Here is a 12,881-nt window from a genome sequence, read left to right on the forward strand (position 1 = left end):
ATGGGAAGCTTTAAGATTTTACCTTGAAGGGCTTTTCTAGAAAAGATGCCTTAAAAAAAAAAAAAAATCATAAGATTAGTGGGTAAGTCTCTTAACACCTCAAAAACCGGTACTGCCCAGCTACTGAGGTGAATAGTCAGAGCCAGACTTATTTCCCAGGAACAAAGGCCAAAAAACTGCCTTTATAGCTCTAAACCTCTTAAATTACTTCGGGTTTAACTGCAGAGAGGGCTGGAGGACTAACAACTAAATGGCTGGAAACAAAGACACATACACTGCCAGGTGTGGACTTTTATTTTCACAGAGACAACAATGCCTTCCCACATACAAGTATTTACAAACCCCAACTGACTCACCCATCTAGAACCTGGGTTTTTTCCACTTCTCAACATAGTTGGGAACATGGAAACATTAATACCCACATAATTCCGAGTTGGAATTTATCCACCAAACAGTACAGATTACCTAAAAGTGCACTTACCTGCACAACTCATTGTAAGAGCCTCAGTGACACAAACCTCACAGCCGAGGTTTCACCCACCTATTTGGTCTCATACCATGCAAACCTGAACAAGTATGCTGCTATACAAACTGAAAATCGGTTCTCATTTACAATTAAAAAGGTTCTCGACGCTTTAGCAACTATACAGAATATGAAGGTTTATTTCAAAAAGAGTACATTCTTTAAAACCAGGATACACAGATGCACTTAATGTAACAGTACCTTCTGCAAAAATAGGTTGCATAATACTCAGAAATGCAAGGAACAATCTTATTCTCTAAAAATTAGACAGCAAACTCTTTAAGCTTAGACAGCCTTCAAAACGGAGGCTGAAAATGCTTGGTGACAGGTAACTCTCCGGCTGAAACCAGAGCTAGTGCTGCAAATGAACTACCACCACACAGCTGCAAACTACCCTTTATATTCACACGGCGCTAAACGAAACGGTTTTGATTCCAATCTTTTCTAATGTGTATCCGTGCTGCAAGAAAAAAGTTGAATGATACACGAAACTATTAAAAGTTACAACAAAACTATTTAAACATCTTCTCCAAAATTGAGAAAAGCAATCATGTTAAATTTTAAAAAAGGAGAAAAAAAGAAAAGTCTGATAGAACTCTCAAGCAAGGCAGAGGTCCTCTTCGTAAGGAGTAAAATAAAGTTTACTGGAGATTTCAATAAATTATTTTGAAACCATGGTGGGAGCTAATTTTCAGAATCGTCGTGGAGGTCCACCTTTAAATGGCTTAAATCCAGAGCCACTTCCTCTTGGCATGGAGCTGCCACCGATCTGTACAATTCTATTAATCGGGGAGGCATTACTGAAAAAGGTGTAAAAAAAAAGAAGTCAGAGAACCAAAGAACAAAGCATTTCAGTTAATACCTACAAGGTGCTTATAACTTACCAGGCACGATTCTTTGTACTTTCCCCATATTAAGTAATTTACTGTTTTCAACAGTCCTAAGAGGTGATGCACCATTACTACTCCACTTTACTGATGAAGAAACTGACATCTGATGGTTAAGTACCTTGTGCAAGAGCACAGAGCCAATAAATGGTGGAGGAAGGCTTTGAACTTGCCTCACAGTCAGACATTTAAGGGTATACACATGAAGGGGCTGGAGCAGTGGTTCTCAAAGTGTGGTCTCCAGATCAGCACAGCCAGGAAGTTGAACCTCTGACATAGAGAACATGTCATTCAAGAAATGTTTCTGGGATCTTTTATATGCATATACAGTAGGTACCAATGAGTGATACAAGAAAAAAAAAACACAAAAAAAACAAAAAAAAAAAACACCACCAAAAAACCCTACAACTAAGTAGAATAAAACTAGTTTATGGAAAGGTCTGACTGCCAGGCTGAGGAATCTGGATTAGGTCCTAGGACCTAGAGAAGCTGCTTGTGGTTTTGAAGCAAGTAGCTGGTATAATAAAAAAGTTCCAGGAGTTAAATTTAGAAATAGTGTGAATGATGGAGCACAAAAAAGGCTAATTTGGGAAGACAAATAGAAGCTGAAATGAGGAAGAAAGCATAGCTCTTACAAATTAAACAAACAACAACTGCACCACACTTAGAATTTATCCTAGGAATGAAGATGGGTAAAGATGAGGCCCAATGCCCGGCCGGGCATGGCTCAGAGGTTGAGCGTCAACCTAGGGTCCTAGGCGATCGGGGTTCGATTCCCCGTCAGGGCACATGCCCGGGTTGTGGGCTCAATCAATGACTCTCTCATCATTGAAGTTTCTCTCTCTCTCTCCCCCTCTCCTCTCTCTGAAATCAATAAAGATACATTAAAAAAAAAAAAAAAGATGAGGCCCAAGGTCTTCCAGGCTGAGAGAACGCGATGCATGGCGGCATTGGCAAATCAGAATACGCCAGAGGTAACAACTGGAACGTGGAGTGTTGAGAAAGGGGAGTTTGCCTGTGACCCTGAATTTATGGAGACAGCAGGGCACCTACATGGAACTCACAATACAGAGCTCCATTTGAAGGAGCCAGCAAAAGAAATAAAAAAAAAAAAAAAGGAAATTAGGATGCATTAGAAACAGAGGAGTGTTAAAAAAAAAAACGGAAAGGCAACAGTGGGAAATAGTGTTTACCCACCGAGGAGCCTAAGACCTAAGAAAGTAAAAGAACCTGTATTTACCAGGAAGCAAAGGCACTGGTGGCCTTTAAAAACTGAAGACAGAATGAGTGATGAGGCTGTGCAGGCACAAGTAGAAATAAACACTTAAGTTTGATGGTAGATGCAACCAATAGAATAGCAGTAACTTGGGTTGCTAAGCAGTTCAGTATTTCTTCTAAAACGGGGCCACAGGAAAGAAAGAACATGCAAGAGAGGTGGAGGCAAAAGCCCTGCCTGCTGAAGGGACTCCATGGGTGCTGGTGTGAACAGAAAATAAAGCTCGCCTCTTAGCACATGAACAGGCTGCGGATTAATGTCCTAAGTTTTGCTAGAGTTATCTGAAAAAGGAGGAAGCAGAACATACTTCTAGTTTTCTCCTTCCTCTCTAGGAATTTTAGGAACGGTAGGTAGCGAACAAGAAGATGGTTCCAACTTGAAATTAATGTTCATTATCTACTGGATTCTAACGTACACACATACATACTACCTATATCTACATCAATATGCCAGAATGCCAATCAATTAATTACAGTGAGGAATATAAATGCAAACATTAACATCGGCTGCCCCGCATAAAATCTCCTGGAGGTCCTGAGTTAAAATGGGGAAATCTCTGTGCAGATCCAGGGTTGCTGCTGGTCAATCTCTCAGAAGATATTCTGACCGTTAAGGATAAAGGTTTGGCTGTGTGCTGGCAGAAAATCCTTAACTAATTACACATTTACCTTGTATGTTGGGTAATCATGCCTGCCCCTGTCCGGCCATCACCCATTCGCCTCGCATCGTGATAGCCAGGCCCCTGAGAGGGCGGACCATGCCACTCCTTTCTTGGTCCACTTGTGTCCCGTCCATGGCGTTCAACTACATGTCGATCTTCAGGATAGTGCTAAAGAACAGCATATTAAAAGAGAAGCCATAAATAAATAAATAAATAAGAAGCCATGATCCCCTCAGCCTCACACCAGTTTACTTATGCCAGTGTGCTTTTATTTTTTTAAATTTTCAGTATTGATGTTAGAGAGAGGGGAAGGGATACATAGAGAAACACTGATTTGTTGTTCCACTTAATTTATGCATTCACTGGATGCTTCTTGTTATGTGCCCTGACCTGGGACAGAACCCACAACCTTGGTGCATTGGGATGATGCTCTACCACTGAGCTACCTGGCCAGGGTGCTAGTGTGCTTTTAATGTCAGAAGCAAATTAGTAAGATCTCTGGGAAGATAAAAGAATTAATAATAATGTATCAATAAATGTAAAGGATTTCCAGGGTAGGGTATGGGGGAAATGATTCAGCACTGTAATTTCTATTTCTATACCTTCCAGCACCCATGTACTTTTTGAACCCTGAGGATTTCTGGACCTCTATATAATGCCTGGATCTATCTATCATCTATCTATCTATCTATCTATCTATCTATCTATCTATCTATCTATCATCATCTATCATCTATCTATATAAAGGCATAGTTACAGGTCTTAACCTTAGGACAACTTAGGGTATGTGATCAACATGTGAATAGCACATAAAAACAGAGCTGTTATCTTATTTTACAGAGTACTAGTTAGTGCTATGGCTCTGACAAGGTCTTACATCCATGACTATAAAAAACAGTACTGAACACAAAGAAACAATAGCCCCAGAACTAAGGATCAAACATTATGATACTTAGCCTACAGAAAACAGAGCTAAAGGAAACCTAGAGAGTTAATACTGGCAGAACAACTTACAGACTTGCATTATGAAAAAATAGAATTTTTGAGGGAGAAACAGGATCCCTTCCAGAACATCTCTCATAAAAGAATATCTGAATGCAGAGGGCCAGTCTATGAGATACCTTAGGTTTTACTCTAAATAAAGCAGGATGTCTGATTATATACCCAGTCTTACAGTTCTTTTTGGGTAAAGAACTCAATGAACTGATCTACTGAATGTTTCTACTTATTAGAAACATTAAAGCTTATAATGCCATCAGGCCCAGATTTGTTTCACAAATGCTCCAGATGAAACATTAAGTATACAGTGGTATTAGCTAGAGTGCCAAGGGATTAAAAAATAATTTTCTAGTAAAAAAAGTCCCTAAAAGTTCAATGAGGATAAAAAGGGGACACCTGTAATACTTTCAGCAATAAAGATAAAGAAACGTAGAAAAAAAAGTCCCTAAAAAACCTAGTATTTTGTATTCAAATAGAAAACAGCACCAGAGTATAATGCAGGTTGGAGAACGAGTACATACACTTCGGGATCCTTTTCAGTGTATAATTTCACACGATATTCTATACGTGCTACTTCAGCCCATAGTTGTTTCATCACTAGGATGTTTTCAAATTAGCTGAAAGGTTTTTGCTCATTATAGTTGCTTAAGAGATGAAAATACTTTCTTCTCTCCAGGATCATTAACTCATAAAACATCCAAGTCAATAAAGTATCACAAAAGTAAAAAGCAATTTAAAAATGTAAAATATTCCACTCATCTACCTTTAGAAATAAAACAACAAAAAAGAGACAAAAGCTTTCTTTCAGTTCTACAGATAAAGCTACTTAATGAAGTAGGAAAGGAGAGTACTTAAAAAAAAGGGAAACACAAATATGGGCAAACATTTCCCATTTAGTGTGAAAGCCTCAACTGCGTAAAAAGAAATAAAACCAAAGTCACTAGGAAGGTTCATCTACCGAATATAATTATTCTCAAATTTCAGCAGCCAGTTTACTTAGAAGGCGGAATAAGAGCCCGGCCGGGCGTGGCTGAGCGGCTGAGCGCCGACCTAGATGCAGGCGATCGGGTTCGTCCCCGTCGGGGCACAGGCCCGGGCTGCGGCTCCATCCCCAGCAGGGGGCGCAGGGGGCGCAGGGGGCGCAGGGGGCGCAGGGGGCGCAGGGGGCAGCCCATCAATGACTCATCGTTGATGTTTCTGTCTCTCCCTCTCTCTGAAATCAATCAAGATATATTTAAAAAAAAAAAAGGAACAAGAATTTCAGGGCTCGTGTCCTCCTCCTTTGAACTACTCATGTTCAACTACTAACAGGAAAATAAGGAAAAAATGAAGATCTTTTACAGGGAACTAGTCTCCCAGCGATTCCGGTCAGGTCAAACCGCTAAGCGCCGCCGGGACCCGCCGGGACGAGGAGCGGGGAGCCCCGAGCGTACCTGGGCGCCGCCGCGGTCCGCGATGACCCTGTCGCCCTCTCTGCTGCCGTAGCCCGACGCGCCACTGCGACTCCCGGGGGGCGCCCCTCTCACGCCGTGTCCCGACACTTCTCTCCCGGACCGCTCCGGCCTTTCCACCCTGGCAAAGAAACCCCGATGCTCACGCCGCCGCCGCCACCCGTCCGCCCCAGCCCCCGCGCCGCGGCCCGCAGCGTACCTGGCGTCGCGCTTGTCGCCGGGCAGGCCGCCGTCGCCCTTCCAGGCGGCCCTGGAGGGGTGCGGCGCCGCGTCGCGCGGGTGCCGGGGGTGCGCCGCGTCGGGCCTGTCGTGCAGGATCACGCTCCGCCTCTCCTCCCGCTCCCCGCGCACTTCACGCCGGTCTGTCTCTCTCAGTTCATTTCTGGGTGGCGGCGGCTCATTTCTTCTAGAGTCACTAAAACTTTTGGGATACCTTTCAAAACCTGGATCTTCTCTTCGTGCCGCGGGACGTGATTTTTTCCCTTCACTCTGACCAACAAAGCGTTCTCGCCTGTTGGTTATCCAAAACAAAGAACACGGGTCCCGAGAAGTGCTTACTTGGCCTCATCAACTGTATTTGCATAAACTACAATAACTACACTTTCTGTAAAAATTAACTTAAGGCAAAGCCACCAAAAAATCCACAATTATAATAACTCATATTCTTTTAAATTGAGGTAAATGTCTGGCATGAAGACTGGTTTTTTAGCATCCAGGAGAGATTACATCAAACACTCAAGTCACTACCAACCTGAAGGACATTTCACGGCTCGTAACAGCCGAGGCGCATCCGAATCCAACAGTACTCCCAGTTAGTTGTCATGGTTAGGAAGGTAAAGCCAGCCTACTTAACCTCACTATGGACGCCTATAACAAACTAATTTTGAGTGCTGAATCACATTCCCAGTAACAAAAACCAAACATGCAAAAAGAGAACAGATGAAATCGCTGTGCAGCTGGAGAGTTTTGCCAAGATAATCTTGGCAAACATAAGATTTGGGAACTATCTGCTTGTGATAAGCCCAAAAAGCAATAACTCACACCAGAAAATGTTCTGTTCACCAGTATCCCCAAAAGGAGACTTCACCCCAACAAATGGTATATGAAAATGAGTCCACTGTATCTATTTTCCTAAAGCCTTTTTATATTTTCTAAATTAATGAGTGCTAAACACTGTTACTCAGTTTTAAATGCCATCATTAAGGAAAAGAGAAATGATTAAAGAAATAAGTATTTAATATATTTGCAGCTACGGTAGAAGAAATAAATCTAGTATATTAATGCATATACTGTCAGTCTAACATAGACTGTGATGTTACACGGAAGTTTTATCCTGTTATCCAAGATGAAAATTTATTTTTTGTTTAAATCTGGGTTATTATTGCAACTTTTAGTTGATTACTTGTTTTTCCTGGCCAACTCTTAATGTTCCTCATATTACAATCCTCTTTAGCTGTCCCTTATAAATTCTGTACTTATAAGAACATGAGAGATTTGAATGAGTGCGAGAAGTTGCTGACATTCATAGGCATATTTGGACAGTTCACAGAATCCATGAATAAAATGAAGGTGCTTTGTTTCGTTTTGTTTTTTAGAGATTTTTTAATTGATTTCTTTTTAGAGAGAAGAGAGGAGAGGGAGAAACATCAATATGAGAGCACATCTATTGGCTGCCTCCTAAATGCCCCTACTGGGGATCGAGCCTGCAACCCGGGCATGTGCCCTGCCCGGGAACTGAACTGCAACTGCTTAGTGCATGGGAGGACATGCAGCACTGAGCAACACTGGCCAAGGCGAGGGTGGCTTTTTATTTTTATTCCATTTTATTCCTTATGTTGCAGCACTGTTATATTTGGACAGGAGAATGAAGAGTAGAACATAAAGTAAAGGAAAACAAAGGTTTGCAACCGGACTGATGACTGTTCCATGGAGCATAACTCCTGAGCAAATTATTTTAGGTGGCTTGACATTTGAAGGGAAGATTTCTCCACTTCCTTATACCAGCAAAAGGATCAAATACGTTTTCGAAGCCTAGAACTTATTTTAAAAAATTGGTCTAAAATCATTATAAAGCAAGCATGGACAGAGGTCTACCAGTTAAACTGTCCCTTACAGTAAATCCTTACTGGACAGGTTAGCTGCGGCTGACACACGTGGCAGTAAACTGTCTTTTGTCTTACTCCAGAAGGACAAAGGCTGCCAGGAAACCTAGGTTCTGAAATAGGCGGTTTAGTCTCGGAGGGTTTCTCGAAGTATAGAAAGTCATCACGTAAACTCTACGTGTCTTATCATCTCAGGAGTTGGTTCACAGAGTAAATTTCAATGATGGATGTTTTCCATGGTCATTTCTGAGAATCTTTCACACGGAGAAAGGAAAAGGGAAAGAAGAGTTACACCTGGTGGGTGTGAGCTTGGGACCTGTTGGCCAACAGGAATGTCATTCCCTGGAAATGCAAGTTCAGCTTGTTGCACCTGATATTGTGTAGCTTCTAAGCATGGTGCTCAGAGCTGTTTCATATTTTAAATTAGTTCCCTTTCTAAGTCCTAGTTGTTCAAACCCATTTTTACAGCTTCCTAGGTGGGTGGTCTTGACTCTTGAATTGTAATACTGAGGTGTTTTCATACCAGAATATACCAAAAAGTGCACAGAGTGAAGGCCATTTACAGCAAAAAAATCCTCAAATACACAGCTTATTTCGCCTGAAAAACAAATACCAAACATACAATTTCTTTTGAACACTTAGTTCTGACCTGTACTTCATTAAGATTTTAATAGAGAACCAAACTTATCCCTAGGCAAGGCTCATACACTAAGTACAACAATTTTCAACAAAATCTATTCACCTTTCAAAAGATGAAGACTGTACTGATGACCCCTCAGGAAACCTGCCCCTCTCTCGGTGATCGAAGTCATTAAATCTGTTCTGTTGGCGAGAGTAGTCAGATCCATGGCCGAACCGTGCATCTGTATCTAGAGACAACTTTTTATTCTCGCTCCAGTAAGGATCATCTCGCCTTGAAGAGAAATATTTGCTCATTTATATAAATTAGTATTACAATAACCAAACAAACCTTACTTGGAGTCATACATACCACATGCTAGGAACTGTGGATACTAAGGGCTAATAAACTCAAAACACAAAACTTTCTGTTATGAGTACGAGCTAACAATCAATTATTAAATTATGTCAAGTCATATACTGTTAGAGGAATTTCACAGGAGAGAAAATAGTTGAAAAACTGTCTGTTTTAAAATTATTAGATGGAAAAGACAAATAAGATAAAATATTCAGTATACCATTTAATAGTAAAATTTTACCATTTAATAGTAAAATTTGAACCATAGCATATAATCTTTCTGGTTATACTTAACTTTGGAAAGGTTAGAGAGGTAAGCCCCAAGCACAATTAATTCACGACACCTATTTCTCAACACAATCAACTAAATCTCATAGAATTTATATATATATTAAGAAAATTAAGTGACTGTATTACATTTTTGAAATTGTGAATCATGCACACACAAAACAGAATCTCTATTTTAGTCTTCCCAAGTTCATGACATCCATTTCTGCACTGCCTGCAGTACCCCGTAAGATTGTGAAAGCGGGTGTGAGCACCACTGCTGAAGCCTGCCTACCATGACCACGCATTTCCAGTCAAAACATTTGGCACAGGAAGGAAACGGAGAAAGGCGGACTCTTCCTGCTTGGCATGCACTGGGCCCACTCCTGCTGCAATCATTCCCATCTCTGATCATGACCTCCTATTCCAGTGATGGCTGCCTGCACTTGCTAGTTCTCTAGTTCGTTTTGGCTTGAAAGGAACAAGATAGGAAGCGTAACTGTAAAAGAAGAAAGCAAATAACTACCTATGATCTACATCACGTGGGCGTTTCAAGGAATTCCGTTTTTCTTGTTCATAACGCAACTGCTGCTGTTGCCTCCTCAGTTCCTCTCGTTCTCTAGCAATACGTTCAGCTTCCTTACGTCGTTCCTTCAGACAACCCAGAAGGAAGAGCCAACCGATGCAAAATGAAAACACAAGGTAAGTATATATGCAACCGTGTTTTACTCCTGTCATTAAAAAACCATCATAGGCAAAACACTTGGGACAAATACATAAATAAATCTGGCTCCAGGAATCAGTAATCTAGGCTATGGCTACTGTTCTGCAACATTAAAAATAACAGATTGGGGGGTGAAAGCTGGCAAGTAATTGGAAAGATCGGATTTCATTTAATCATTTGATTGAAACAAAAGCACCACCAGGGAATTAGAAATAGAGTTCGTAAGCCATATGGACACTAAGGGCCTTAAAACCCTGGATGCAATTCTGCAGAGAGAGGCATTATTTCCTTCCAGCCTTGGGAAATCATTCCCACTATAATATGTAAGGAAACAGTTATTATTTTCTAAGATTGGGATAGTGACAGAGCCTGGATTACAACTACTCTGGACTCATAGTCCTATGCTCAGACTATTAGGCTGCCATGATATTGCAGAGCTTGGGTTATTACCAATCAGCTAGAACAAAGTGACTACTAAAAGTATTTTTAACTAGCACCTAATTCATTGTTATCTTTCAGGGACACTTAATAAATGCTCATCAGCTGAACTCATTCTATAGAAGCTTTACCAAAGTAAAGCAAATTTCAGGGCAAAAATCACAGGGTTTGGAAAAGGTCAGTTATTTAAGATGAAAAGATTTTCTGACTGCACCTGTTCAATACGAATGCGTTCCCTTTCCAAGCGTTCGCGTTCCATTCTCTCTCTCTCTAGTTTCTGCCTTTCAATTTCTAGGCGCTCTCTCTCTCTCTGTAAGCGTTCCCGTTCTTCCCGTTCACGAATTATTCTAATGCGTTCGCGCTCTCGACGCTCTCTTTCTGCAATCTCTCTTCGTCTAACAAAAATCAGTATTTAGAAATACTTAAATTATGCTAGCACTGTGTGAAAGAGAATAGTTTTGAATTTGATTTTTTTCTTGAGATTGGCAATTTTAAATTTCAATTCAATCTAAGTAGTTTTAATATAATTGGAAAGAAAACTCAAAATATGAAAACTTTATAAACAGACCCCAACACTGTCACTTATTAAGACTGTCAACTGAGCAGCTGAATTTTATATAGTTGCCTCTTAGACGATTCCTGCTTAAATAAAAATCCCACTATAATGATAGCCCATTAATCAATTAACATTTTAAAAAGGAGATATCCTACATATACGCATTTACAGAACTACTTGTATTGTTTTCAATAGAAAAATTTCCAGCATCTAGTATATATTCTATCTCCTTAAACAAGGTACCCCTTATTTTGATGACTTGGGATCATTCTCATCAACACGAATTACAGCAAATGCTATGTATAATAAAATGGTGGCCCTTACGGGCTGTTTTAGAGTATTCATTAGCCTATAATAGATGGCTCCAGGTAATATGCAATTTTGAGTCAGGAGGTAGTTCAAATGTTTGCTGAACTAAATTAACTTACTGTATTAGACTTTTAATAGCTTTTGTCATTTCCCCGCTCTAAGGAACTCAGTGTACTTTGTCCCTCAGTATGTCTTCCTCCAGCAACCTGGTGGTTCTTAATGGGTCAGTGCTGCCCTCCTGGAAACCTGAGGGGCATTTCTAATTATTACAATGACCCTGGGGCTGCTATCGGCAGTTACTGAGTAGGGACAATGGATTCAAATAGCTTATGATGCACAGGATAGTCCTGCACAACAAAAAACTGTCCAACATGCCTAATATCTTTCAAATGACATAATGGACATTTATGTCATTAAAACGAAACAAAATCACCTTTAAAAATATCTGAGCCTAGAGCTTATTTTTAATGAATGCTAGGTTGGCTTGTTTGCTTTGGCATGGTTTTATATTCACAGAAAAGCAACTTCCTGCAAAAAAAAAAAAAAAGGGTGGGGGGATTATACTCTCTTGAGAACTTCACCAAGAGTTGTTCACCACTTCAGAAACCATGTCATGATGTCAGCACCACTCCTGGTCTTTGACTCACCAATACGACACACCAGTATCAGTCTGTGTTTGTAGCTGTCACATTCTCATTGAGTCTAAAGAGGGTACAAACATCTGACTACTTCATTAGAGAGGCATGCCTAAACATTCATATCTGGAATACATGCTTTATTATAAATTACTTTTATTTCTCCTTTACATTAGAGATTAAATATTAAAGCATAATATTGATTTTGGGGGACACTATTTGTATAGGTAGGTACATTATATATCAATTTTATTTCAGAATAGTAAACAGTACTGTAACTTTTTTTTAATAAAAAAGGGGTATGGGTCTGATAGTTTTGAACAATGCTGCTCTAGTAGCTACTACTCAACTGGTCATCTACATAGGAAGTTCAGCATATTGGGACGTCATCAGAAAAACGGAAAATGGGTTCTGAGTAATGCAAGAATTATTTCCTTTTAGCAAAGTGTGTGGCAATCCTAGTATTATTTAAGTTCATAAAAGTATCTCTGGTAGTTCCTAACACTCTTGTGAATGAATAGATGAAATTCCATGATAAGTTATGTCTCAATTAGACAGGTTAATATTTGGAAATTTATATTATGAAACATTTTCACAAGATTATTTTAAGTGGCACCCAAAAATTGACATACAAAAGCAAACTGATACTCATGGTGAACAGCTAAGATACTGCCACCAAAAAAAGAAATGTTCTGTTTTGTTCTGTTTCTTTTAAAGAGAATTCTTGGTTTGAGATAGAGCTTGAACAAAATAAGATTTATAGGGCAAATCTTCCTTCACTGGGGCTCTAGTCAAAGTACAAAAACTTTTTTCTAAAATGTCAACATACTATTTGAACACTGTAGCTTATATGGAGACTATCTTATCTCAAAAATCAAAATTTCCTTTAAAGTCATGTCTTTTATGGCAGCAACTTTGGAGAGGAAAGAGCATTGGACTTGGAGTCAGAAGACTTGGGTCTGAGTCCCGACTCTGCCACTCATTAGCAATGTGGCATTGGAAGAGTCATGTAGCCTCTCTGGGCCTTTTTTTTTTTTTCTTTCAATTATATAATGGGCATAACCAGTTTTACAGGAC

At 40.0% G+C, this 12,881-nt stretch overlaps 1 protein-coding gene across 4 annotated transcripts in view; it reads right to left on the bottom strand.

Moving 5' to 3' along the window:
* Positions 1 to 643: 643 nt before the first annotated feature.
* Positions 644 to 12,881, bottom strand: part of SLTM (SAFB like transcription modulator) — a 43,787-nt gene continuing 31,549 nt past the window's right edge. For all 4 annotated transcript variants that reach the window (XM_081147384.1, XM_081147383.1, XM_081147382.1 and 1 more), the window contains 7 exons: positions 10,519 to 10,699; positions 9,669 to 9,793; positions 8,642 to 8,812; positions 5,997 to 6,308; positions 5,780 to 5,918; positions 3,355 to 3,515; positions 644 to 1,323 (listed from right to left, as the gene is read on the bottom strand). In XM_081147384.1, the coding sequence (XP_081003510.1) occupies positions 1,215 to 1,323; positions 3,355 to 3,515; positions 5,780 to 5,918; positions 5,997 to 6,308; positions 8,642 to 8,812; positions 9,669 to 9,793; positions 10,519 to 10,699 (1,198 nt within the window). In that variant the 3' untranslated portion in view covers positions 644 to 1,214. The remainder of the gene's footprint in view (positions 1,324 to 3,354; positions 3,516 to 5,779; positions 5,919 to 5,996; positions 6,309 to 8,641; positions 8,813 to 9,668; positions 9,794 to 10,518; positions 10,700 to 12,881) is intronic.

Source organism: Miniopterus schreibersii (genome assembly GCF_964146895.1).
Source record: "Miniopterus schreibersii genome assembly, chromosome: 1".
In the NCBI taxonomy this organism is placed as follows: domain Eukaryota; kingdom Metazoa; phylum Chordata; class Mammalia; order Chiroptera; family Miniopteridae; genus Miniopterus; species Miniopterus schreibersii.